This window comes from Coregonus clupeaformis, chromosome 6, assembly GCF_020615455.1.
Source record: "Coregonus clupeaformis isolate EN_2021a chromosome 6, ASM2061545v1, whole genome shotgun sequence".
In the NCBI taxonomy this organism is placed as follows: Eukaryota; Metazoa; Chordata; class Actinopteri; order Salmoniformes; family Salmonidae; genus Coregonus; species Coregonus clupeaformis.
In genome coordinates, this window is record NC_059197.1 from 20,887,232 (window position 1) to 20,911,925 (window position 24,694).

At 45.0% G+C, this 24,694-nt stretch overlaps 1 protein-coding gene across 1 annotated transcript in view; it reads right to left on the reverse strand.

Moving 5' to 3' along the window:
- LOC121568335 (chloride channel protein 2-like) overlaps positions 1–24,222 on the reverse strand; it is an 83,568-nt gene extending 59,346 nt beyond the window's left edge. The window contains exons 1-3 of the mRNA XM_041878889.2: positions 24,067–24,222; positions 11,728–11,881; positions 2,213–2,344 (exon numbers count right to left, since the gene is read on the reverse strand). Coding sequence (XP_041734823.2) covers positions 2,213–2,344; positions 11,728–11,881; positions 24,067–24,111 — 331 coding nt within the window. The 5' untranslated portion in view covers positions 24,112–24,222. The remainder of the gene's footprint in view (positions 1–2,212; positions 2,345–11,727; positions 11,882–24,066) is intronic.
- Between the last annotated feature and the right edge of the window lie 472 nt (positions 24,223–24,694).

Below are 24,694 nucleotides of genomic sequence, written 5' to 3' on the forward strand. Positions count from 1 at the left end.
GTGAGTGCATGTGTGCGAAGGTGCAGAGAATCACAACAGGTGGCCAGTCCAGTTAAAGTGTTCAACAGTCTGATGGCTTGTAGATAGAAACTGTCTCTGAGCCTGTTGGTATCAGACCTCATGCTCTGATACAGTCTGCCCGGCAGTAAGAGAGTGAACAGCTCGTGGCTGGGGTGTGCGGGGTCTTTGATGATGCTGTGGGCCTTCCTCAGGCACCATTTTGAGTAGATCGTGGATGGGTGGGAGCATGGTCCCAGTGATGTACTTGGACAGGTGGTTAGTCATCATGTATCCAGTTATAAAAGTTGAACAGTTTGTCTGTGTCAAGATAGAAGACTTCCACCTTGACAAGATATACAGCGCCTTCGGAAAGTATTCAGACTCCTTGACTTTTTCCACATTTTGTTACGTTACAGCCTTATTCTAAAATTGATTAAATTGTTTTTTTTCACCTCATCAATCTACACACAATACCCCATAATGACAAAGCAAAAACAGGTTTTTAGACTTTTTTGCTAATTTATTGAAAATAAAAACTGAAATATCACATTTACATAAGTATTCAGACCCTTTACTCAGTACTTTGTTGAAGGACCTTTGGCAGTGATTACAGCATCGAGTCTTCTTGGGTATGACGCTACAAGCTTGGCACACCTGTATTTGGGGAGTTTCTCCCATTCTTCTCTGAAGATCCTCTAAAGCTCTGTCAGGTTGGATGGGGAGCGTTGCTGCACAGCTATTTTCAGGTCTCTCCAGAGATGTTCGATCGGGTTCAAGTCCGGGCTCTGCCTGGGCCCCTCAAGGACATTCAGAGACTTGTCCCAAAGCCACTCCTGTGTTGTTTGGCTGTGTGCTTAGGGTCGTTGTCCTGTTGGAAGGTGAACCTTCGCCCCCAGTATGAGGACCTGAGCGCATCAAGGATCTCTCTGTACTTCGCTCAGTTCAACTTTGCCTCGATCCTGACTAGTCTCCTAGACCCTGCCACTGAAAAACATCCCCACAGCATGATGCTGCCACCACCATGCTTCACCGTAGGGATGGTGTCAGGTTTCCACCAGACGTGACGATTGGCATTCAGGCCAAAGAGTTCAATCTTGGTTTCATCAGACCAGAGAATCTTGTTTCTCATGGTCTGAGAGTCTTTAGGGGCCTTTCGGCAAACTCCAAGCGGGCTGTCATGTGCCTTTTACTGAGGAGTGGCTTCCGTCTGGCCACTCTACCATAAAGGCCTGATTGGTGGAGTGCTGCAGAGATGGTTGTCTTTCTGGAAGTTTCTCCCATCTCCACAGAGGAACTCTAGAGCTCTGTCAGAGTGACCATCGGGTTCTTGGTCACCTCCCTGACCAAGGCCCTTCTCCCCCGATTGCTCAGTTTGGCCGAGCAGTCAGCTCAAGAAGAGTCTTGGTGGTTCCAAACTTCTTTCATTTAAGAATGATGGAGGCCACCATGTTCTTGGGGACCTTCAATGCTGCAGACATTTTTTGGTACCCTTCCCCAGATCTGTGCCTCGACACAATGCTGTCTCGGAGCTCTACAGACAAATCCTTCAACCTCATGGCTTGGTTTTTTTCTCTGACATGCACTGTCAACTATGGGACATTATATAGACAGGTGTGTGCCTTTCCAAATCATGTCCATTCAATTGAATTTACTACAGGTGGACTCCAATCAAGTTGTAGAAACATCTCAAGGATGATCAATGGAAACAGGATGCACCTGAGCTCAATTTTGAATCTCATGGCAAAGGGTCTTAATACTTATATAAATAAGGTATTTCTGTTTTTTATATGTAATACATTTGGCAAAGTTTTCTAAAAACCTGTTTTCGCTTTGTCCTTATGGGGTATTGTGTGTAGATTGCTGAGGATTTTTTTTTATTTAATCAATTTTATAATAAGGCTGTAACATAACAAAATATGAAAAAAGTCAAGGGGTCTGAATACTTTCCGAAGGCACACAAAAGATACATTCAAACCTAAAGGGAGGACACTGACAATGTGCTTACACACACCATGGGGTCTAAGTAGTCTGTGCACCTTTTGGCTTCCCTGCATCCTCTCCCACCATCCCTCTCTCCTCTCGCTATCCCATCCTCCCTCACCTTGTAGACAGGTTGCGATAGTGAAGTCGACGACCCAGCTGACCAGAGCCATGAGTAGACCAAGGAGTCTACCTCTCCTTCCCTCCCCAACTCCCTACCTCCCTCTCTTACATTGTAGACAGATGCCGATACCGATGTCGACCACCCAGCTGAGCAGACCCATGGATAGACCCAGGAGGATGAGGAAGATCCAGTCTTCACCAACACAAGAGATGAGGAACTTCTGACAGCGCACCGTACAGACTGGAAGGAAGAGCGATACAGGTGCACACTGTTAGACAACAACACTGTTACTAGTACAGTACTAGTCAGTCAAGTCAGTCAGAACTACAATAGAAACAAACCAACACATCTTACAGACTGAGGAGAGACGTTTAGCATTGTTAAAACTACGTCACCCACCTTGGAGTCAGGACCACACATACCCACCATACATTGTAACCCCCTCACCATTTTTCAGAGAACTTTTGCACAGACTAGTATAATTTTACACAGGGATGTTTTGCTCTGTCTCCCGTCCTCTCCTCTACCCCCCCCTACAGACACACACACACACACACACACACACACACACACACACTGACTCTACCAGTTCTTCCCCTGTTTCCCTCCACTGTCCTAACATTAGTCCTGCTCTGCTCCCCTGTCATCTTATTCAGTCTTATCTCATCTCACCAATGTACTAACCACACACTTGGCTAGCTACTTTACCACAGTACAAGATTCTGTCAGATGAAAGGGAGAATATAAAAAAAGTATAAAATAAATCCTCTTCTTTCTGTATCCCCCTCTTCCTCTCTCTCTCTCTCTGTCTCTCTTTTCCTTCTCATCTAAAGTATTATTACTCTCCCCATTTCTGTCTCTCAACTTTCCTCCTTCTCTATAGTACGGCCTGTGTGTCCTATTGTATAGGGGAACAGGTTGTAATGTTGATGACGTGGATGGGGGTGTATATCATTAAAGGGATACTTTGGAATTTTGGCAATGAGGCTCTTTATCTACTTCCCCAGAGTCAGGTGAATATGTGGATACCATTTGTATGTCTCTGTGTCCAGTATGAAGGATGTTAAATGTAGTTTTATGAGCCAATGTTAACTAGCGTTAGAACAATGACTGAAAGTCTATGGGTATATGCTCGCATTCAGTCATTGCACTAACACTAGTTAGCATTGGCTCGCTTTTATCATGTCCTGAATTTGTTCAAATGTTATTTTAGGGTTAAGGGTTAGGTTTAGGGTTTGGGGTTAAGGTTAGGATTAAGGTTAGTTTTAAGGTTAGGAGTTAGGGTTAGGGATTTTGAAAAAAATGTGCACTCCCCAAAAAGTCCTGAAAATTCATGTAAAAAAAAAGGTGTGTGTCAGGGTTGGGGTCGATTCCATTTCAATTCCAGTTAATTCAAAAATAATTTAAACCAAATGTCCATTCCAATTCCAAATATCAACTCACACATTATTTCCCCTTGCTTTCAGCCTAGCATTTAGTTAGGTACGGCAGGGGTTAATATAAGCCTTGCTGTCTGCCTGTCTGACCTCGGAAACAATGTTTCACTTTTGAATTTTGATCTCTGTAGTACCATCCATAGAGTGAAAGGTGCCCAGACAAAAGGAGCCAACTTTTTCTGAGCTAGTCGAAATCACGGATCAACGTCATTATCATGGACATATTCATGTAAATGACAATAGAAAAAAAAAAAAACGAAAATGCAGCTAGTGTACTGTCATTCCAGGTTCAATGTTTGATGTGACTGCGTTAGCTGAAGTTGGCTAGCTAGCAAGTGACAAGAACTTTATCCAGCCTGCATAGCAACCATTTTGTTTAGAACGGACGACCAGACGTTTTGCATAGCAACTATGCAAAAATGATTAACGACTAGGTGGCGTCTGTAGCAACATGACCAAAATAACTAACAACCAGATTTTTGTCCGGAATATATCTTCAGGTGGAAAAATTAAATTATATAAATGGACTTTTCAAAATAACGTTTTAATGAAAATATGTAATTCATTGTTATTTTAATATGTTGGTAACAGTTTGATAAAAGCAATTAGGCACGCGAGCCAGTGCTGTATCATGAATACAGTCACAGGTAAATGGGTTGACCGGCCATTTACGACATTTACCTGTGACATTTACCTCATGTTACAGCACTGCATCTTGTGCGTTATTGCTTAAGTAGAGGAGTCAGTGTTACACATGGGTGAATCTTTTCCCTGTCAGCCTTCATTAGAAACACACGCACACACACACACACAGTTGGGAAAAGGCATGTTGTATTCTGGCTGATGTGAGGGGAGAGGAAACAGCCTAGTCCATGCGATGTGGTGAGAGGTTGAAGGGAGGCTGAGAGAGAGCTTTACCTGAGTCAACCCTATACAGCCTCAACACTGGGAACTAATCACTGAGATGGGAGCTGAGAAGCACACACACACACACACACATGCACGCGCACATGCACACACACACATGCACACACACATACACTTCTTCCTCACCTTCTCTTGAAGTATTTCAGATGATATTCACCATCACAATAAGGTTTCAGTGTGTGACATTCAGAACGAGAAAGGAAGAGAAAGAGATTGTGTCGCAAAGCATTACTGTACATGCACACACACAAGCACCTACAGTGCCTTCAGAAAGTATTCACACCCCTCGACTTTTTGCATGTTTGTTGTGTTACAGCCTGAATTTAAAATTGATTATATTGAGATTTGTTTGTCACTGGCCTACACACAATACCCATAATGTCAAAGTGGAATTATGTTTTTTTAAATGTTTACAAATTAATAAAAAATGAAAAGCTGAAATGCATTCAACCGCTTTGTTTTGGCAAGCCTAAATATGTTCAGGAGTAAAAATGTGCTAAACAAGTCACATAAGTTGCATGGACTCTGTTTTCAATAATAGGGTTTATCATGATATCATGGTCTAAGGCACTGCATTGCAGTGCTAGAGGCATCACTACAGACTTGGGTTCGATCCCGGGCTGTATCACAACCGGCCATGATCGGGAGTCCAATAGGGCGGAGCACAATTTGCCCAGCGTCGTCTGGGTTAGTGGAGGGTTTGGCCGGGGTGGCTTTACTTGGCTCATCATGCTCTAGCGACTCCTTGTGGCGGGCCGGGTGCCTGCAGGCTGACCTTGGTCATCAGTTGAACGGTGTTTCCTCCGACACATTGGTGCGGCTGGCTTCCGGGTTAAGCGGGCGGGTGTTAAGAAGTGCGTTTTGGCGGGTCATGTTTCGGAGGATGCATGACTCGACCTTCGCCTCCGAGCCCATTGGGGAGTTGCAGCGATGAGACAAGATCCAAATAGTGGAGGAAAACGGGGTAATATACAAAAGAATAAGATTGACTTTGAGTGTCCCTGTGTAGAATTTCCACAACATATCCCTTTGAGCATGGCAAAGTTATTAATTACACCTTGGGTGGTGTATCAATAAACCCAGTCACTACAAAGATACAGGTGTCCTTCCTAACTCAGTTGCCATAAAGGAAGGAAACCGTTTAGGGATTGTGTAGGGATTTCATCATGAGGTGACTTTAAAGCAGTTACAGGGTTTAATTGCTGTGATAGGAAAAAACTGAGGGTGGATCAACAACACTGTAGTTACTCCACAATACTAACCTAATTGACAGAGCGAAAATAAAGAAGCCTACACAGAAAAAAATATATAACAAGGCACTAAAGTAATACTGCAAAAAATATGGCTTTTTGTCCTGAATACAAAGTTGTTTGGGGCAAATCCAATACAACACATTACTGAGTACCACTCTCCATATTTTCAAGCATGCTGGTGACTGTATCATACACTGCTCAAAAAAATAAAGGGAACACTAAAATAACACATCCTAGATCTGAATGAATGAAATAATCTTATTAAATACTTTTTTCTTTACATAGTTGAATGTGCTGACAACAAAATCACACAAAAATTATCAATGGAAATCAAATTTATCAACCCATGGAGGTCTGGATTTGGAGTCACCCTCAAAATTAAAGTGGAAAACCACACTACAGGCTGATCCAACTATGATGTAATGTCCTTAAAATTAGTCAAAATGAGGCTCAGTAGTGTGTGTGGCCTCCACGTGCCTGTATGACCTCCCTACAACGCCTGGGCATGCTCCTGATGAGGTGGCGGATGGTCTCCTGAGGGATCTCCTCCCAGACCTGGACTAAAGCATCCGCCAACTCCTGGACAGTTTGTGGTGCAACGTGGCGTTGGTGGATGGAGCGAGACATGATGTCCCAGATGAGCTCAATTGGATTCAGGTCTGGGGAACGGGCGGGCCAGTCCATAGCATCAATGCCTTCCTCTTGCAGGAACTGCTGACACACTCCAGCCACATGAGGTCTAGCATTGTCTTGCATTAGGAGGAACCCAGGGCCAACCGCACCAGCATATGGTCTCACAAGGGGTCTGAGGATCTCATCTCGGTACCTAATGGCAGTCAGGCCACCCCACACCATGACTGACCCACCGCCAAACCGGTTATGCTGGAGGATGTTGCAGGCAGCAGAACGTTCTCCACGGCGTCTCCAGACTCTGTCACGTCTGTCACATGTGCTCAGTGTGAACCTGCTTTCATCTGTGAAGAGCACAGGGCGCCAGTGGCGAATTTGCCAATCTTGGTGTTCTCTGGAAAATGCCAAACGTCCTGCACGGTGTTGGGCTGTAAGCACAACCCCCACCTGTGGACGCCGGGCCCTCATACCACCCTCATGGAGTCTGTTTCTGACCATTTGAGCAGACACATGCACATTTGTGGCCTGCTGGAGGTCATTTTGCAGGGCTCTGGCAGTGCTCCTCCTGCTCCACCTTGCACAAAGGCGCAGGTAGCAGTCCTGCTGCTGGGTTGTTGCCCTCCTACGGCCTCCTCCACGTCTCCTGATGTACTGGCCTGACTCCTGGTAGCGCCTCCATGCTCTGGACACTACGCTGACAGACACAGCAAACCTTCTTGCCACAGCTCGCATTGATGTGCCATCCTGAATGAGCTGCACTACCTGAGCCACTTGTGTGGGTTGTAGACTCCGTCTCATGCTACCACTAGAGTGAAAGCACCGCCAGCATTCAAAAGTGACCAAAACATCAGCCAGGAAGCACAGGAACTGAGAAGTGGTCTGTGGTCACCACCTGCAAAACCAGTCCTTTATTGGGGGTGTCTTGCTAATTGTCTATTCCATTTGCACAACTGCATGTGAAATGTATTGTCAATCAGTGTTGCTTTCTAAGTGGACAGTTTTATTTCACAGAAGTGTGATTGACTTGGAGTTACATTGTGTTGTTTAAGTGTTCCATTTATTTTTTTGAGCAGTGTATTATGGGTATGCTTGTAATCGTTAAGAACTTGGGAGTTTTTCAGGATAAAAAAGAAACGGAATAGAGCTAAGCACAGGTAAAATCTGAGAGGAAAACCTGGATCAGTCTGCTTTCCACCAGACACTGGTAGATGAATTAACCTTTCAGCAGGACAATAACCTAAAACACAAGGCCAAATCTACAATGGGTGTTGCTTACCAAGAAGAAGGTGAATGTTCCTGAGTGGCCGAGTTACAGTTTTGACTTAAATCTGCTTGAAAATCTATGGCAAGACCTGAAAATGATTGTCTAGCAATGATCAACAACCAATTTTACAGAACTTGAATAATTTAGAAAAGAATAATGGGCAAATGTTGCGCAATCCAGGTGTGGAAAGCTCTTAAAGACTTACTCAGAAAGACTCACAGCTGTAATCGCTGCCAACGGTGCTTCTACAAAGTATTGACTTATGTAAATTAGATATTTCTGTATTTCATTGTCAATAAATGTGCAACATTTTCTACAAACATGTTTTCACTTTGTCATTATGGGGTATTGTGTGTAGATGGGTGAGAAAAATAATCAATTTCATCCATTTTGAATTCAGACTGTAACACAACATTGATGAAACATTGAATTTGGCCTGCTATTAGTACATACAAAATGCATTGAATAACATATTCATACATGGAAAAACAGATAGTCCAAAAATAAATTTAAAGGAAGTTTGTTTTAAAATGTCTGTCCTATATCTGAGAGATATAAGAAAGACCAAGATTTGTGTATTTTTTTGAACCCATATTTAACAAAACAAAATTGGCCCTAAACTACTTCCATATACACTTTCATTCATTTTTTAAACTGGTACAGGGCTACCTTCAGACGAGTCTCGTGAGGCTTGTGTGCATCCTAGAGCAAAACATGTACTGACATGTACGTGTTTGTGAGAGTCTCACCTTTCCACAGAGGGGTCATATTAGTGTGTAGCCCAAACTGTTTGGTCGCTACAGACAGAAGTTGGCAGATCGGCAGTACAGACTTCAGATGAGTCCCGTGATGCTTGTGGTAGCAACACGGAAAACACCATCATGTTCATGAGAGTCTCATCTCTCCATAGAGTTGTACAGTGTCCTCGTAAAGTATTCAGACCCCTTGACTTTTTCCACATTTTGTTACGTTACAGCCTTTTTCCTAAATTCATTTATTATTTTTTCTCATCAACACAACAACCCATAATGACAAAGCAAAATCTTTGCTAATATATATATATATTTTTTTTTTACGGAAATATTACATTTACATAAGTATTCAGACCCTTTACTCAGTACTTTGTTGAAGCACCTTTGGCAGCGATAACAGCCTCAAGTCTTCTTGGATATGACGCTATAAGCTTGACACACCTGTACTTGGGGAGTTTCTCCCATTCTTGTCTGCAGATCCTCTCAAGCTCTGTCAGGTTGGATGGGGAGCGTCGCTGCACAGCTATTTTCAAGTCTCTCCAGAGATGTTCGATTGGGTTCAAGTCCGAGCTCTGGCTGGGCCACTCAAGAACATTCACAGACTTGTCCCGAAGCCACTCCTGCGTTGTCTTGGCTGTGTGCTTAGGTTTGTCGTCCTGTTGGAAGGTGAACCTTCGCCCCAGTCTGAGGTCCTGAGCGCTCTGGAGCAGGTTTTCATCAAGCATATCTCTATACTTTGCTCCTTTCCATCTTTCCCTCGATCCTGACTAGTCTCCCAGTCTCTGCCGCTGAAAAATATCCCCACAGCATGATGCTGCCACCACCATGCTTCACCGTAGGGATGGTGCCAGGTTTCCTCCAGACATGACGCTTGGCATTCAGGGCAAAGAGATCTATCTTGGTTTCATCAGACCAGAGAATCTTGTTTCTCATGGTCTGAGAGTCTTTAGGGGCCTTTTTGCAAACTCCAAGTGGGCTGTCATGTGCCTTTCACTGAGGAGTGGCTTCCGTCTGGTCACTCTACCATAAAGGCCTGATTGGTGGAGTGCTGCAGAGATGGTTGTCCTTCTGGAAGAGCTCTGTCAGAGTGACCATCTGGTTCTTGTTCACCTCCCTGACACCCTTCTCCCCCGATTGCTCAGTTTGGCCGGGCGGGCCAGCTCTAGGAAGAGTCTTGGTGGTTCCAAACTTCTTCCATTTAAGAATGATGGAGGCCACTGTGTTCTTGGGGACCTTAAATGCTGCATATATTTTTTTGGTACCCTTCCCCAGATCTGTGCCTCGACACAATCCTGTCTCGGAGCTCTACGGACAATTCTTTCGACCTCATGGCTTGGTTTTTGCTCTGACATGCACTGTCAACAGTGGGACCTTATATAGACAGGTGTGTGCCTTTCCAAATCATGTCTCCAATCAAGTTGTAGAAACATCTCAAGGATGATCACTGGAAACAGGATGTACCTGAGCTCAATTTCGAGTCTCAGAGCAAAGGACCTGAATACTTATGTAAATAAGGTATGTCTGTTTTTTATTTTTAATACATTTGCAAACATTTCTACAAACCTGTTTTCGCTTTGTCATTATGGGGTTTTGTGTGTAGATTGCTGAGGATTATTATTTTTAAAATCCATTTTAGAATAAGGCTGTAACGTAACAAAATGTGGAAAAGTTCCAGGGGTCTGAATACTTTCCGAAGGCACTGTACTAGTTTGTAGGCCAAACCTTTTGGACACAACAACACTGTAGCTCGGCCACTTTCCACCACAGTTGTGGAAGGCCACCATTAGCTGATGCGGTGGATTGAGACGCAGCCCTTGCAAAAAAAAACAATAGACAGATTTTGATGGGGATTTTTATATCATGCTAATTAGATTTCCACAGGGGCATGGATATCGACTCTAGAGCCGTTATAGCAGAAGTGAGCAGAGAAATAAAGTGCAATGAGCAGGTATTAACAGTAGAGGGCATTCCATTCACATGCAATGAGCTGGGATCTGGGACCGAATTGACACACAAACACCACATACACACACACACACAAATATGAGAGTTCTGTGCTTTTTTTGGTTGTGTGTGTAGTGTAATTTGTATGTGTTTAGTGTAAACTAATTTTCCATATCAACTGTCCTGCTCTATTAGTCCTTATCTCATTAACTTGCGCACACACACACACACACACACACCGGATTGTCCAAGGACATGTACTGTATGTGAATGTCACATATGTATCACCTGGAACAAGTTTAACATGTGACACTTAATCCCCTGCAGAATTTAGACTGTTGTGGTGTCTTGTTTTGTGTCCCAGTACAAATAGTGTCCCTGTACACTGTAGATATGTCCCTTTCAGTCACAACAAGATCTCAGTTTCCCTTCGAAATTCAACGTATTATGGATGAATGTCTATTTTTGACCCATTACTTCTGCGTGGTTACAGGGTTAAAAAATAAACAACTCAGCGGGTTAAGTTTAGGTTTGAATTCCGAGTGGTTAAGGTTAGGGCTATGGCATGGGGAAGGCTAAAACTAAATCATTAAAAACAACAAGTTGTTTCCATCCACTGCTGTATCATCAGGTATTCTCACGGCTTGCTAGATTATTGTGAACTGCGGTGGCGCATTGGTCTAAGTAGTGCGCTCTGGCTCCGACCATCACGAGTTTGCACCCAGTGCTGGGCAAACTTTCTTGGGGGGGTGGACAATTCTTGATACACACAGGAAACTGTTGAGCGTGAAAAACCCAGCAGCGTTGCAGTTCTTGACACACATCGGTACACCTGGGCAAGGCGGCATGGCACCTACTACCATACCCCATCCAAAGGCACTTAAATATTTTGTCTTGCCCATTCACCCTTTGAATGGCACACATACCACAATCCATGTCTCAATTTTCTCAAGGCTCAAAAATGTAACAGGTGACATCAATAAGAGATCATAGCTTTCACCTGGATTCACCTGGTCAGTCTATGTCATGGAAAGAGCAGGTGTTCATAATGTTTTGTACACTCGCCGTCTATTTCTAGTGATCAGGTTGTTCAGTCTACCAAAAACAAACATATTAATCATTATTATCACCATCAACAGTACATAGAATGAGGTGGCTCACACACCACAAACACTGTGCTAGCAAACACACATCCACACACACACACTGACTGCACAAACACTCCAAAACTCTCCCCCCCAAATCCCTCCTTCAATACACTCCAGTTTATTTTGTTTGTAACAATGTAACTACATCTGGCAAAGTTAATGTGAAGTGAGACTTGTTTCACAGTAAGAGAGAGCGAGAGACCTGGTCAGAGAATACGGTGTGGTTACAGTATGGTCAGCTTGAGTGGTCAGTATTGGTCAGTACTCACTGCGACACTTAGCGCTTCGGCCCTTTTCGTTCTCCAGGAGTTCCAGGGAGCGTGAGCGTTCTGTGACTGGGGGCCTCCGCCCCCCCTCCTCCCTCAGGCGAACTGCCTCTTCTTTAGCATATGCCCCCAGCTCCTGGGTGTAGTGACCATACATCTGGAAGAACACACAGAAAGGGTTAAGGGACAGCAGTAGGTAACACACACACATAAGCATATACAAAACATGCCATGTACTTACAGCAAGGACTGGGTATCACACTAGACAGCCCTATCACACTAGACACTATTTTACTTACACATACTGTAGAGGTTGTTGACTGAATGGGTCACACCGGCACATTGCAATGGCAGTCTAAGGATCGTCTATGTATAGGACTAAATCACCCAGAACAACTGGCCCTATCTACAGTGTATAGGACTGTATCAGCCAGAACAACAGGTATAAGGAGAGATAGGATATATGAGAGAGGGGGAGGGAGAGTAGTGATGGGGGGAAGAAATCGATACAGTTACATATCAGGATATAATTTTTTATGAAATATCATAGCATTTTGATAATATCGCAATTTTTTTGCGCTAGTTAGCTGTACCTGCACCAAAACTCCAGTAGTTTTCGTTCATAGCTTGTTCTCCATCTTCTTTATAAAAAGGAAGCCAATTTGTTTTCTGCACTTTTATTTCCATGACTGATCAAAACCCATTTTCTCATGGATCTCTCTTGTCCCTCTGCAGCAGACATACAGTGAGCAATATGTTTGCAACATTGAATCGCAATAAAATCACAATATCGAATCGCAATACCGTGAGAATCGCAATACATATCGTATCGGCACCTAAGTATTGTAATAATATCGTATGAGGAGGTCCCTGGCAATTCCCTACCAAATTCACATAGAAATGTGAGTTATAGATCTCTCATTCTCATTGAAAGCAAGTCTAGGAAGCACTAGATCTGTTCTATGTGCGCTATTTCTATGCTTCCCGTTCTTAAGTTTTGTTTTTGCTTCTTTTACTTTCGGTTTCGTACACCAGCTTCAAACAGCTGAAAATACTATATTTTTTGTTATGGAAAAGATATATCACAGAGGTTTAGATGGTACAATGACTCTCTACACTATACTTGGTTATTTTGTTACATAAACTGAAATTAGGCAAACTATTAGAATTTTAGTAACCAGGAAATGGCGGAGCGATTTCTGTATAGTGCATTTGTTATAGCAAATGTCTGAAGTAAAAGTGAAAGTCACCCAGTAAAATGGTCCTCTGTAGCTCAGCTGGTAGAGCACGGCGCTTGTAACGCCAAGGTAGTGGGTTCGATCCCTGGGACCACCAATACACAAAAATGTATGCACGCATGACTGTAAGTCGCTTTGGATAAAAGCGTCTGCTAAATGGCATATTATTATTATTATTATTAAATACTATTTGAGTAAAAGTCTCAAAGTACTTAAGTACAGTGGTGGAAAAAAGTACTTAATTGTCATACTTCAGTAAAAGTCAATGCTATACATCAAATTCCTTATATTAAGCAAACCAGATAACACGATTTTCTTGTTTTACAGACAGCTAGTGGCACACTCCAAACGCAGTATTTGTGTTTAGTGAGTCTGCCAGATTAGAGGCAGTAGGGATGACAACACATTATATTGATAGATGCATGAATTGGACCATATTTCTGTCCTGCCAGAGCATTTGAACTGTAACGAGTACTTTTGGGTGTCAGAGGAGAGTCACATCTTTCTGTGAGTATATATTTATTTCTCACCTCTTCATATTGAGTTCATGGCACCACTTTACAACCAAAGTAGGCTGTAGTATGGTGTTGATGCATCCCCGGAGTTGAGCGCAACATTTGCAGTGAATAGGCCAATTAGCATACATGGCTATATGGCAAGAATATCATATTTAGAGTTAGCAATCTAGATAAGTGTTTTGAGTTCCCACTTCCTCATAACATAGCTGTCACGGTTTCGGCCGAGGCTGCTCCTCTTCCTTGTTCGGGCAGGCTTCGGCGGTCGTCGTCTCCGGAGTACTAGCTGCCACCGTTCTATGTTTCATGTTCTTTTGGTTTTGTCTGTTCATAACACCTGTCCCTTATTTGTGTCTTAATTGTTCCCTTATTTAGTTTCGTGTGTTTGGGTTCGGGTGTTATGCGTGATTGTTGTTGTCAGACTGCCTCTGTATGGTCTATTTTCTCTCGTTGTTGGCTTGTCCCGAGGAGTTCGCACTGCGTGCGCTTTTCATGTGTTTTTTCGCACTGTGTTCGTGCCAATTGTTTGCCACCGGTTGGTAGGCGACTTTTTGTTCACGTGTTGAACAGTAACATAAAGACGGTTGAAGTCATCCTGGTTCCCTGCGCTTGATTCCTTTCCACGCATCTACACACACACTCTGACAGAATCACGCATCTTCACCATGGAATCAGCCAGGAGCGACCGCACCCGACAGCCGAGATGGCTGAACGTCTTCGGTGGTCAGGAGGACCGCATCAACCAGGTCTGTCATGCCCTGGAGGTGATGAATACTCTGCACCGATGGGAGACCAGCGGGGTTCCCACACCTCCACAGAACTGACCAGCCCCATCGGTCAGCCCCCCTGTCTCATCTCCGGAACCTAGTGGGATTCGGCTCTCGCTCCCGAGACTGGCGGCTCCACTGCCGGGTGTCGGATTCCTGCTGCAGGTGGAGCTCTACCTCGCCACCGTCACCCGGCGCCCTCGGGACACGAGAGCGTCTCAGCCCTCATCTCCTGTCTCACCGGCAAGGGCGTTGGAGTGGGCCAACGCCGAGTGGAGGATGGCGCGCCACCCACAACTATGCGGAGTTCTCCCGCCGCTTCCGTGCTGTGTTCGACCATCCACCGGAAGGGAGGCGGCGGGGAAACGTCTATTCTACCTCCGACAGGGGATGAGGAGCGCCCAGGACTTTGCCTTAGAGTTTCGGACCCTAGCGGCTGATGCAGGGTGGAATGGCGGGCCCCCTATCGACCATTTCGCTGCAGCCTCCGGGAGGGCGTCCAGCGAGAGTTGGCGTGCAGGGACACGTCGTTGACGTTCGACCAGCTGGTCGCTGGCCATCGGGCTGGATGCCCTGCTCGCCACCCGTGAGCGTCCCGGAGGGGTTGCCCATTCCACTCTCCAGCACCTCCGAGCCGAGCCCTTGGAGCTCGGAGGTGCTGGCGCTAGGAACGGAGGAGGAGGAGCCCGAGGGGCCGGCCCTTGCACCAACTGTGGTCGTGGAGGGCACACCGCGGCTAGGTGTTGGGGGCGGGTCCTCCAGTGAGGGAGATGGCAGATCACGCATTGGGGGTCCCCCCAGGTGAGTAGGCGCCCTGCTTACCCAGAGCTTTCTGTCGTGCACCTAACCTTGCCTGTTTGTTTCCCACAGGTTGCACCTCGTTCCCAGCATAAGGCGCTGGTAGATTCAGGCGCAGCTGGGAATTTTGTAGATCGCCAGTTCTGTATAGAGTTAGGGATTCCCCTCCTTCCAGTGGATAAGCCTTTCCCCGTCCATGCCCTAGATAGCCGTCCGTTAGGGTCTGGGTTGATTAGGAGGTCACAGCACCCATTCGGATGACGGGCGCAGGAGGGTCATGAGGAGAGAATTCAGCTCTATCTGATTGACTCTCCTGCGTATCCGGTAGTGCTGGGTCTTCCCTGGTTGATGACTCATGACCCTATTATTAGGTGGCAGAGAAAGCTCTTAAAGGGTGGTCTGCTCAATGTGAGGGGCGGTGTCTGGGTGTTTCCATAGGGCGACCTCGGTGGAGAGTCCGAATCTAATGCCAGCACTGCAGATTCCCCCAGTATGAGGGGATTTAGCACTGGCGTTCAGTAAGACTAGGGCGGCGCAGCTGCCGCCTCATAGACGGGGGATTGTGCGATGATCTCCAGTCAGGAGCAGCTCTCCGCGAGCCATGTGTATCCCTTGTCTCAAGAGGAGAGAAAGGCTATGGAGACATACATCTCTGAGTCTCTTAGACAGGGATACATACGGGCCTCCGTTTCACCCGCTTCCTCAAGTTTCTTTTTTGTGAAGAAAAAGGATGGAGGTCTGCGCCGTGTATTGATTACCGCGGTCTCAATCAGATCACAGTGAAGTACAGCTATCCACTTCCTCTGATTGCGACTATGACGGAGTCACTGCACGGTGCGCAGTTCTTTACAAAATTGGATCTTAGGAGCGCATATAACTTGGTACGATTCGAGAGGGCGATGAATGGAAGACAGCGTTAGCACGACTTCCGGACACTCACGAGTATCTAGTCATGCCATATGGGTTGATGAATGCTCCCTCAGTCTTCCAATCCTTGTCGATGAGATTTTCCGGGACATGCAGGGACAGGGAGTAGTTGTGTACATCGACGACATTCTGGTGTATAGTCCTACCCGTGCTGAGCATGTAGCCCTGGTGCGCCATATTGAGGAGGCTGTTGGAGCATGACCTATATGTCAAGGCAGAGAAATGTCTGTTTTTCCAGAAGTCGGTCTCCTTTCTGGGTTACCAGTTATCTGCGTCAGGGGTGAAGATGGAGGTAGACCGGGTGTCAGCTGTGCGTAATTGGCAGACCCCAACCACTGTGAAGGAGGTGCAACGGTTCTTGGGTTTTCGCAATTATTACCGGAGGTTTATCCGGGGTTTTGGACAGGTGGCAGCTCCCATAACGTCTCTGTTAAAGGGGGGTCCGGTGCGCTTGCGGTGGTCAGCTGAGGCGGACAGGGCATTTGGGAGACTAAAGGACCTGTTTACCTCGGCGCCGGTGTTGGCGCATCCGGATCCCTCTTTACCGTTCCAAGTAGAGGTGGACGCGTCAGAGGCCGGGATAGGGGCCGTTCTTTCCCAGCGTTCTGGCGCTCCACCTAAACTCCGTCCCTGTGCGTTCTACTCAAAGAAGCTCAGTCCGAGCGGAGCGGAATTGTGACGTAGGAGACAGGGAGCTGTTAGCCGTGGTACAGGCCCTAAAGGTGTGGCGGCATTGGCTCGAGGGCTCAACACCCTTTCCTCATTCTAACTGACCATCGTAACCTGGGTACATCCGGGCAGCTAGGAGACTGAATCTCGCCAGGCTCGCTGGACTATGTTCCTAGCCCGGTTTGTGTTTAAGATCACATACATCCCTGGGTCCCAGAACGGGAAGGCAGATGCTCTGTCTCGGCGGTATGACGCAGAGGAGAGGTCAGTTGAGTCCACGCCCATACTACCGGAGTCTTGTCTGGTTGCTCCGGTGGTGGTGGGAGGTTGATGGTGAGATCGAGCGGGCGTTACGCACCGACCCGAGTCCTCCACAGTGTCCTGTGGGTCGGACGATGCGTTCCGCTCGAGTACAGCGATCGCCTCATTTGTTGGGCTCATACGTCCCTCTCCTCTGGCCATCCGGGTATCGGCCGGACAGTGCACTGCCTTAGCACGAAGTACTGGTGGCCAACGTTAGCTAGGGATGTGAGGATTTATGTCTCCTCCTGTTCGGTGTGTGCCCAGTGTAAGGCGCCAGACATTTGCCCAGGGTAAGTTACAACCCCTGCCTATTCCACAACGACCCTGGTCCCACCTCTCGGTGGATTTTGTTACCGACCTCCCCCCTCACGGGGAATACTACCATCCTGGTGCGTTGTGGATCGGTTCTCTAAGGCCTGTCGTCTCCTTCCCATGCCGGGTCTACCCACTGCCCTACAGACCGCTGAGGCTCTGTTCACCGGGGTACCCGAGGATATAGTGTCTGACCGAGGCCCCCAGTTCACCTCTAGAGTGTGGGAGAGGCATTTATGGAACGGTTGGGGGGTTTCGGTAAGCCTTACCTCGGGGTACCACCCGGAGAGAGTAATGGGCAGGTTGAACGTGTCAACCAGGATGTGGGTAGGTTTCTGAGGTCATACTGTCAGGGCCGGCCGGAGGAGTGGGCGAGATATGTGCCCTGGGCCGAGATGGCACAGAACTCTCTTCGCCACTCCTCCACCCAACTAACCCCTTTTCAGTGTGTGTTAGGTACCAGCCGGTTCTGGCACCATGGCATGAGAGCCAGATCGAGGCCCCCGCTGTGGATGAGTGGGTGCGGCGCTCGGAGGAGACGTGGGGACGCTGCACACGTCCATCTGCAGCGTGCCATACGTCGACAGAAGACGAGCGCCGACCTACACCGCAGTGAGGGGCCAGTGTACGCACCTGGAGATCGAGTCTGGCTCTCAACCAGAAACCTGCCCCTCCGCCTGCCCTGCCGGAAGCTGGGTCGAGCGGTTTGTGGGCCATTTAAAGTCCTGAGGGAGATTGAACGAGGTGAGTTATAGGTTAGAACTACCTGTTGATTACAAAAATATTAACCCCTCGTTCCATGTGTCTCTCCTCAGGCCGGTGGTAGCTGGTCCACTCCAGGACTTTGAGATTGAGGAGACTCCTCCGCCCCCGTTGGACATCGAGGGGGCTCCGGCGTACACCGTGAGGTCCATCCTGGATTCTAGACGCCGGATGGGGGGTCTTCAATATCTCGTGGAGTGGGAGGGTACGCCCGGAGGAGCGGTGCTGGGTGCCAAGGAGGGACGTCTTAGACCAGTCCCTACTGACCGAGTTCCATCGGGGTCATCCTGCGCGCCCTGCTCCGCTCGTCCGGGTCGTCCCGAGCTCGGTCGGCGCACGGCTGGAGCCGCGCGTCAAGGGGGTACTGTCACGGTTTCGGCCGAGGCTGCTCCTCTTCCTTGTTCGGGCAGGCTTCGGCGGTCGTCGTCTCCGGAGTACTAGCTGCCACCGTTCTATGTTTCATGTTCTTTTGGTTTTGTCTGTTCATAACACCTGTCCCTTATTTGTGTCTTAATTGTTCCCTTATTTAGTTCGTGTGTTTGGGTCAGGTGTTATGCGTGATTGTTTGTTGTCAGACTGCCTCTGTATGGTCTATTTTTCTCGTTGTTGGCTTGTCCGAGAGTTCGCACTGCGTGCGCTTTTCATGTGTATTTTCGCACTGTGTTGTGCGTAATTGTTTTGCGCCACCCGGTTGGGTAGGCGACTATTTTGTTCACGTGTTGAACAGTAACATAAAAGACGGTTGAAGTCATCCTGGTTCCTGCGCTTGATTCCTTTCCACGCATCTACACACACCACTCTGACAATAGCTTACAGGCCAATATGCACAAAGATGCCGGCAAATTCTCTGAAGAGCCAAAAATAAATCTGATCATTCTGGATCCAATTTTGACGGGTTGTACATCAAAATATCCATCATGCATTCTCTGGATATGTTAGGTGAAATAGCTTACTTTTATAATCATAGGCTACCATCTCAGTTGTCTTACTTGGCACAGGAAAAAAAATAGTATACAGCACTGCATCTAATTCAAAGTAATTGTCCATTAAAACATTTTTTGTAAATCTTTGTATTTATTGTTATCGAGCAAAAGAGTTACATTTATCACCCTATTACTTTTTGTCCACATAGCACCTCCCCCAAAAATAATTTATCACTATTTTCTAATGGTTGGTTGTCAATTTCATCTTGATCACAAATGTATCGTTATCGCAAAAAAATGTAGTGTCAACATAACCACCCATTGCTTCACTAAAATTGAAATTGAAGGCTGATCATTTGGCTATGGACAGGTTGCTATGGACAGGTTGCATGCATGTGTTTCTATTTTCTAATGGTTGGTTGTCAATTTCATCTTGATCTATCACAGCTTTCTCTATGTCTCCCCCTTAAAACTTTCCTCATCAATTTATATGATAGGTTACATTGATTTAGCATTATCCTATAATATAGACTATCGTGTTGATATCCTCCAGAAAGGATTTGAAGCTAAAGCAATATTTTTTATACATTTTTGGGAACGGAGAAATGTGATTTGCTCAGTGGCGGCTCCTGAAAAAATTCTCAGGAGGGGCAATTTTTCTGATGATTTAGGTGACCTACACACATTTTAAAAAAGATATGTCCAGCAACAACATGAAGACAGGGGCAGCATATAAGTCAATACCAGAAGCATTTATTGACTGATCTGGGGAGATGGATTCCAGTTTCTGTGACAGATTATAAATCATCTCTGATGCCTTTGTTATATTAGCTTTTGGTTGAATGTACTGTCGTAGTAAATATATAATGTTATAGCTTGGTCTGACTAAAATCTTGTGCATGACCCATTTTGTGTTGGGCCTTTGTATTCAATACAATGAACAAGAGTCCTATCTTGTCAGCCTTGTCAGCAGGTGGCTAAGGATAACACCCACGCCATAGGTCTCTCAGTTCTTCCAACTCACGAGTTCTGCCCTGAGGACACACACACACACACCACACACACACACACACACACACACACACACACACACACACATCATCACTGATTAACACACACACACACACACACATCATCACTGATAACAAACACACACACACACACACACACACACACACACACACACACACTGATAACAAACACACACACACACACACAAATCCTCTTCTCTTAGGCTGAACATCTGAAGACAGAGAACCCGACTCAGAGCCAATGCAACAGTGACACTAGCCTGGAGGTGACCTCGCCCAACTCATCAGGACCAATCAGAAGATCAGAACTACTAGATTCAACCTACTTCATTTTATTGTATAAAATGTCAGCACACAATGTTTAGGGGCTCTTCTGATAAACTCCCCTACGAGTTTGACGAACGGGTCCGTGCACGCGATTCCAGATATCTTTACCTCTGAATAAACTGCCTTATATTATACAATTATCCACCTTGTCCAAAAGTCTCTACTTGGTCTCCGTTCTCCAGTAAACTTGTTTTATCAACATAGTAAGGTTCAATGACACAGAAAGCAGTTCAATGTCGGGGTACAGAGTCGCTCTTCTTACCAGGATCGTGGTCCGCTCTGACCAGGGTGAAGCCGGCCGGCTCCACTTCTCTGTCCGGGACTCTGTCATCCAGCCAAGTCTCCCAGCTGTATTGGGATTACAGCTGCCTGCAGCGTTTTCATTATTTAGTCCGTTCAGTAGCGGGTATGTACACGATCAACAAGATCAGTCCAAAACCGAAGATCAGTCCAAAGCAGAATGTTTGCAGAATGTTTGTAAACTAAGTCTACAAATTAAAAACATAAAATAACGCCACACTGCAGGTCGCAACATAGACGCTGCTAGCCGCCATTGTCTTAGTTACGTTCAACGTTACGTCACGTTATGACGAAAGCGCTGCAAAGTGCATGCCCACAGACACCCATAGAGAATGTATTGAAAGCTTTGAAATGTGAAAAAATAGATTTTACATGACAGGCTATGAGAGACTTCTGGGCGATTTTCAACCTGACTGAAATCGCCCAAAAAACGGGCGGGGCCATTTGAAGCACGACTTTAGCCTGATTTGACATTTAGTGGCTGGCAGATCAGACGTGAACACTGATAACTGCTGTTGCCGTGATATAATTGATTAGAAAAAAAATCCCTTCCTTTTCCCGTTTGGCAGTGCGTCGCCCATATCGCCCTATTGAACAAGCCGCCCATGGATTTGCTTACGTGTCTGAGTGAGATCTGCTGCAGGCGGCTTTGATTGATGGGTCCTTTTACACCCAATGTCCACCAGATGCATTTGCGTTTTGTTTTGCGGGATGTCTAGCCCGCAATTTCAGTACTTTATGCACATGTGCGTTGCTTTTCAATTAGCTAAAAGCTAGCTAGTTGGAGTCTGTCTGTGCACTTCTGTATGTACCACCACACCGTAAAGGTTAAAATATTGAATGTACATGGTACACAGAATGCACCGCAGCCTAGTGCACCATCCCCAACATAGTGTTGTGGACTGCTCCATTGACAATGAATGGCTTCTGCCAGAACGCAAAGAGTTCGATGCATCTAGTGGACATGAGGAGATATGTGGGTGGATGTGCTTGTATGTGTTTGCTTATTCTCTAGGTTCATTCAGAAAGTTTCCTAAAATAAGCCTGTCTGGACTTCATCACTTTAAAAAAAACTGTAGGCAGCAAGCATCATGATGGTCAGCATATGTGTGTCATGATGGTCAGCATATTGAGGAATGACAACAGTTGCCAGTTTTGCGTTTCCACTCTTAATAAATGGGGTGCAACTGAATGAAATGTAGACAAGCTCCTTTAATGATACAGGATGAATAGCTTATCCTAATATTTTCAGTAGCACATTATTTTTTTCCCCGTAATATGTGATATTTCTCTCATTACTGCGTCCTCTAGCCACTTTGAACAACATATTGCCACTGAGAATGACCGCAGCATTGGTGAAGTTATGCGATTTTGAGGGGGGAAGTGGAGGGGAAAAGCCTAGGACTTGGTGTGAATGGTTAGTGCATCAAAATCGGAATCTGTACTTTTTTCGGAATTCGGACGAAAAGATCGCAACGCAGTTGGTGAGAAAAGGGCTTTATTCATGCACGGAATAGACTGCTACTCCAACTAGTGTAGCCTATGCATTGAGCGGTCACGGTAATGATGAAGCCTGAGAGAAAGAGAGATTATTGTTGTTACTGATTGTCCCGTTGACAATATTGATTATTATTATTTTAATTATGTTAATATTGTAAATGTTTCACTTAATATCCAAAGTACGCTTTGGCAATATGTACATTGTTACGTCATGCCAATAAAGCTAATTGAATTGAATTGAGAGAGAGAGAGAGAGAGAGAGAGAGAGAGAGAGAGAGAGAGAGAGAGAGAGAGAGAGAGGACTGTCTTTTCTGTAGGGTGAGTATTGATTAAGTCGGACACCTAGCAGAGTGGGACACTTAAGCTTTGTAATGGATATCTTTAAATGTGTACAATAACATAACCAACAATCAATGCCTGTGTGTTAGTGAGGAAGTATGTGATGATACAAAAATGGGTTCAATGGGTATGACGTCATCATTGTGGACGTGGCATCCCCTGTAATGACATATGTCTCTAGAGTCATAATGGTAAGTAAATGACATAGGATTCTGAGGTAAATAATGTTAAGGTTATAAAAAACGAAGAATGGATATTCAGTGTTTCATTACAACATATTTTGTAATGGAATGTACTGTAATTGTAAATCAAAATGACTGTAAATGGTTTTCTCACTACTATCACATTTTTAGAATATTGACATTTTGACAGTGTCCCAGTATGCCAATTGCCTATTGTCAAACTGGGACACCCTGTTACTGTCAAACTGGGACACTCCTCTGGACATATTAATGCCGAAAAAATATTTTTGGGGATTATGAAATACATGTTTTCTTTACAGAGATACATTTTCTAAATAGGATCAAATGTTCAATTACATTTTCTTCAAATCTGCTATCAGCTAGCTTGAGCAAAAGCTAGCATTACTGCATTTTACTTAGAAAGATATTACCTCACCAACATAAAAAATCCTAGCTAGCTATATTCATAACCATACAAAAAAAGTTTATTTTGCTGTATTTGACCATAAAACAGTCATTGAAATTGTTGAGGGATTTCTGGTTTTATTCTACAGAAAGTCCACTAGAGTATAGTGTTGAGCTGATAGGCCTAGATGAAGTTCATTTTATGTATTTTTTTATTTTTAACTAGGCAAGTCAGTTAAGAACAAAATCTTATTTACAATGACGGCCTACCCCGGACGACGCTGGGCCAATTGTGCGCCGCCCTATGGGACTCCCAATCACGGCCGGATTATGATACAGCCTGGAATCGAAGTGTGACGCCTCTAACACTGAGATACAGTGCCTTAGACCGCTGCGCCACTCGGGAGTCCATTACATATACATATTACAGACTATACAATTACACATAGGCTACATCATTTACTTATAATCAAGTATGATGATAATAATAATAGTAATCATAATAATCATAATCATTATGGTAATCATAATAATAAATGATCATGCTTAATGTTCCACAAAAATACCTAAAGAATGTTTTAATACATTTCATTTGTATGAATAATTGAAGTTTATCATAAAAATATTGAAATTACTCATATACTCTCTAATTTATCCTTCTTTACAATAAAGAATTAAGTGTCCCACTTTACCAATACTCACATTATGTACAATGTGATGCAGTGTTTTAAAATATGCCTACCCGTTCTTATTTTATTTTTACGAGTGAAATAATAAACCTCTCTGTCATAAGCATGTCGTGTCCTCTCATTTTACCAAACGGAGGCACATAAGACTTTGAAGCTGTTCCAGACGTAAAAACAGTAAACGACACTGGCTCAAGCAGGTGTCACGGACAACACACACCGATGTCACTGTGTAACGAAGTGAAGTTGAAGTGGCAACTTAGCTGATGAACGCTCAACCGGTCTTGTAAATCGAGAGAACGGAGAAAAACGTTCCTCAGCTATTCTCCGTTCGTCAGCTATCAACAAGTTAACTTACCAAAGTTTGTTCATAATGTAGCCCCCGCTGATCGTTGCTGGCCATGGCTGCGCTGTGTGGCTCGCGCTACCGGCAGAGAGACAGATGCGAGAGATGAGGATGCGGAATTAGTGACTAGAACACTTGGCTGATTAATGTGTCGTGAAGCTGATGACGTTCACGAGATGAACTCAAAAGTGCTGCATTAACAAAGTTCCTTCATTTTATATCCCCAAATCTCTTCAACACAGAGGCGGGACTTGTGCAATGGTGTAGTGCTTTAGGTGCGGGAGCGCCCAAAAAAAAGTAAATTACATCATCATTTCTCAATCAAGGTTTGTACCGATAGATGTAGCCTATTGAATATTATTATAGAATATTCATAAAATGCATCCTCCAATTGCAACGTCTGCCTATGCCCATACATATTGTCTCAAGAAAATGTTATATTTGTAATACCCTCAAACACCAAGTTAGGCATACCTACAGTGCCTTCAGAAAGTATTCACACCCCTTTACTTGTTTTACATGTTGTTGTGTTACAGCTTGAATTTAAAATGGATTCAATTGAGATTTTGTGTCACTGATCTTCACGCAATACCCCATAATGTCAAAGTGGAATTTTGTTAATAGCACATTTTAGAAATTT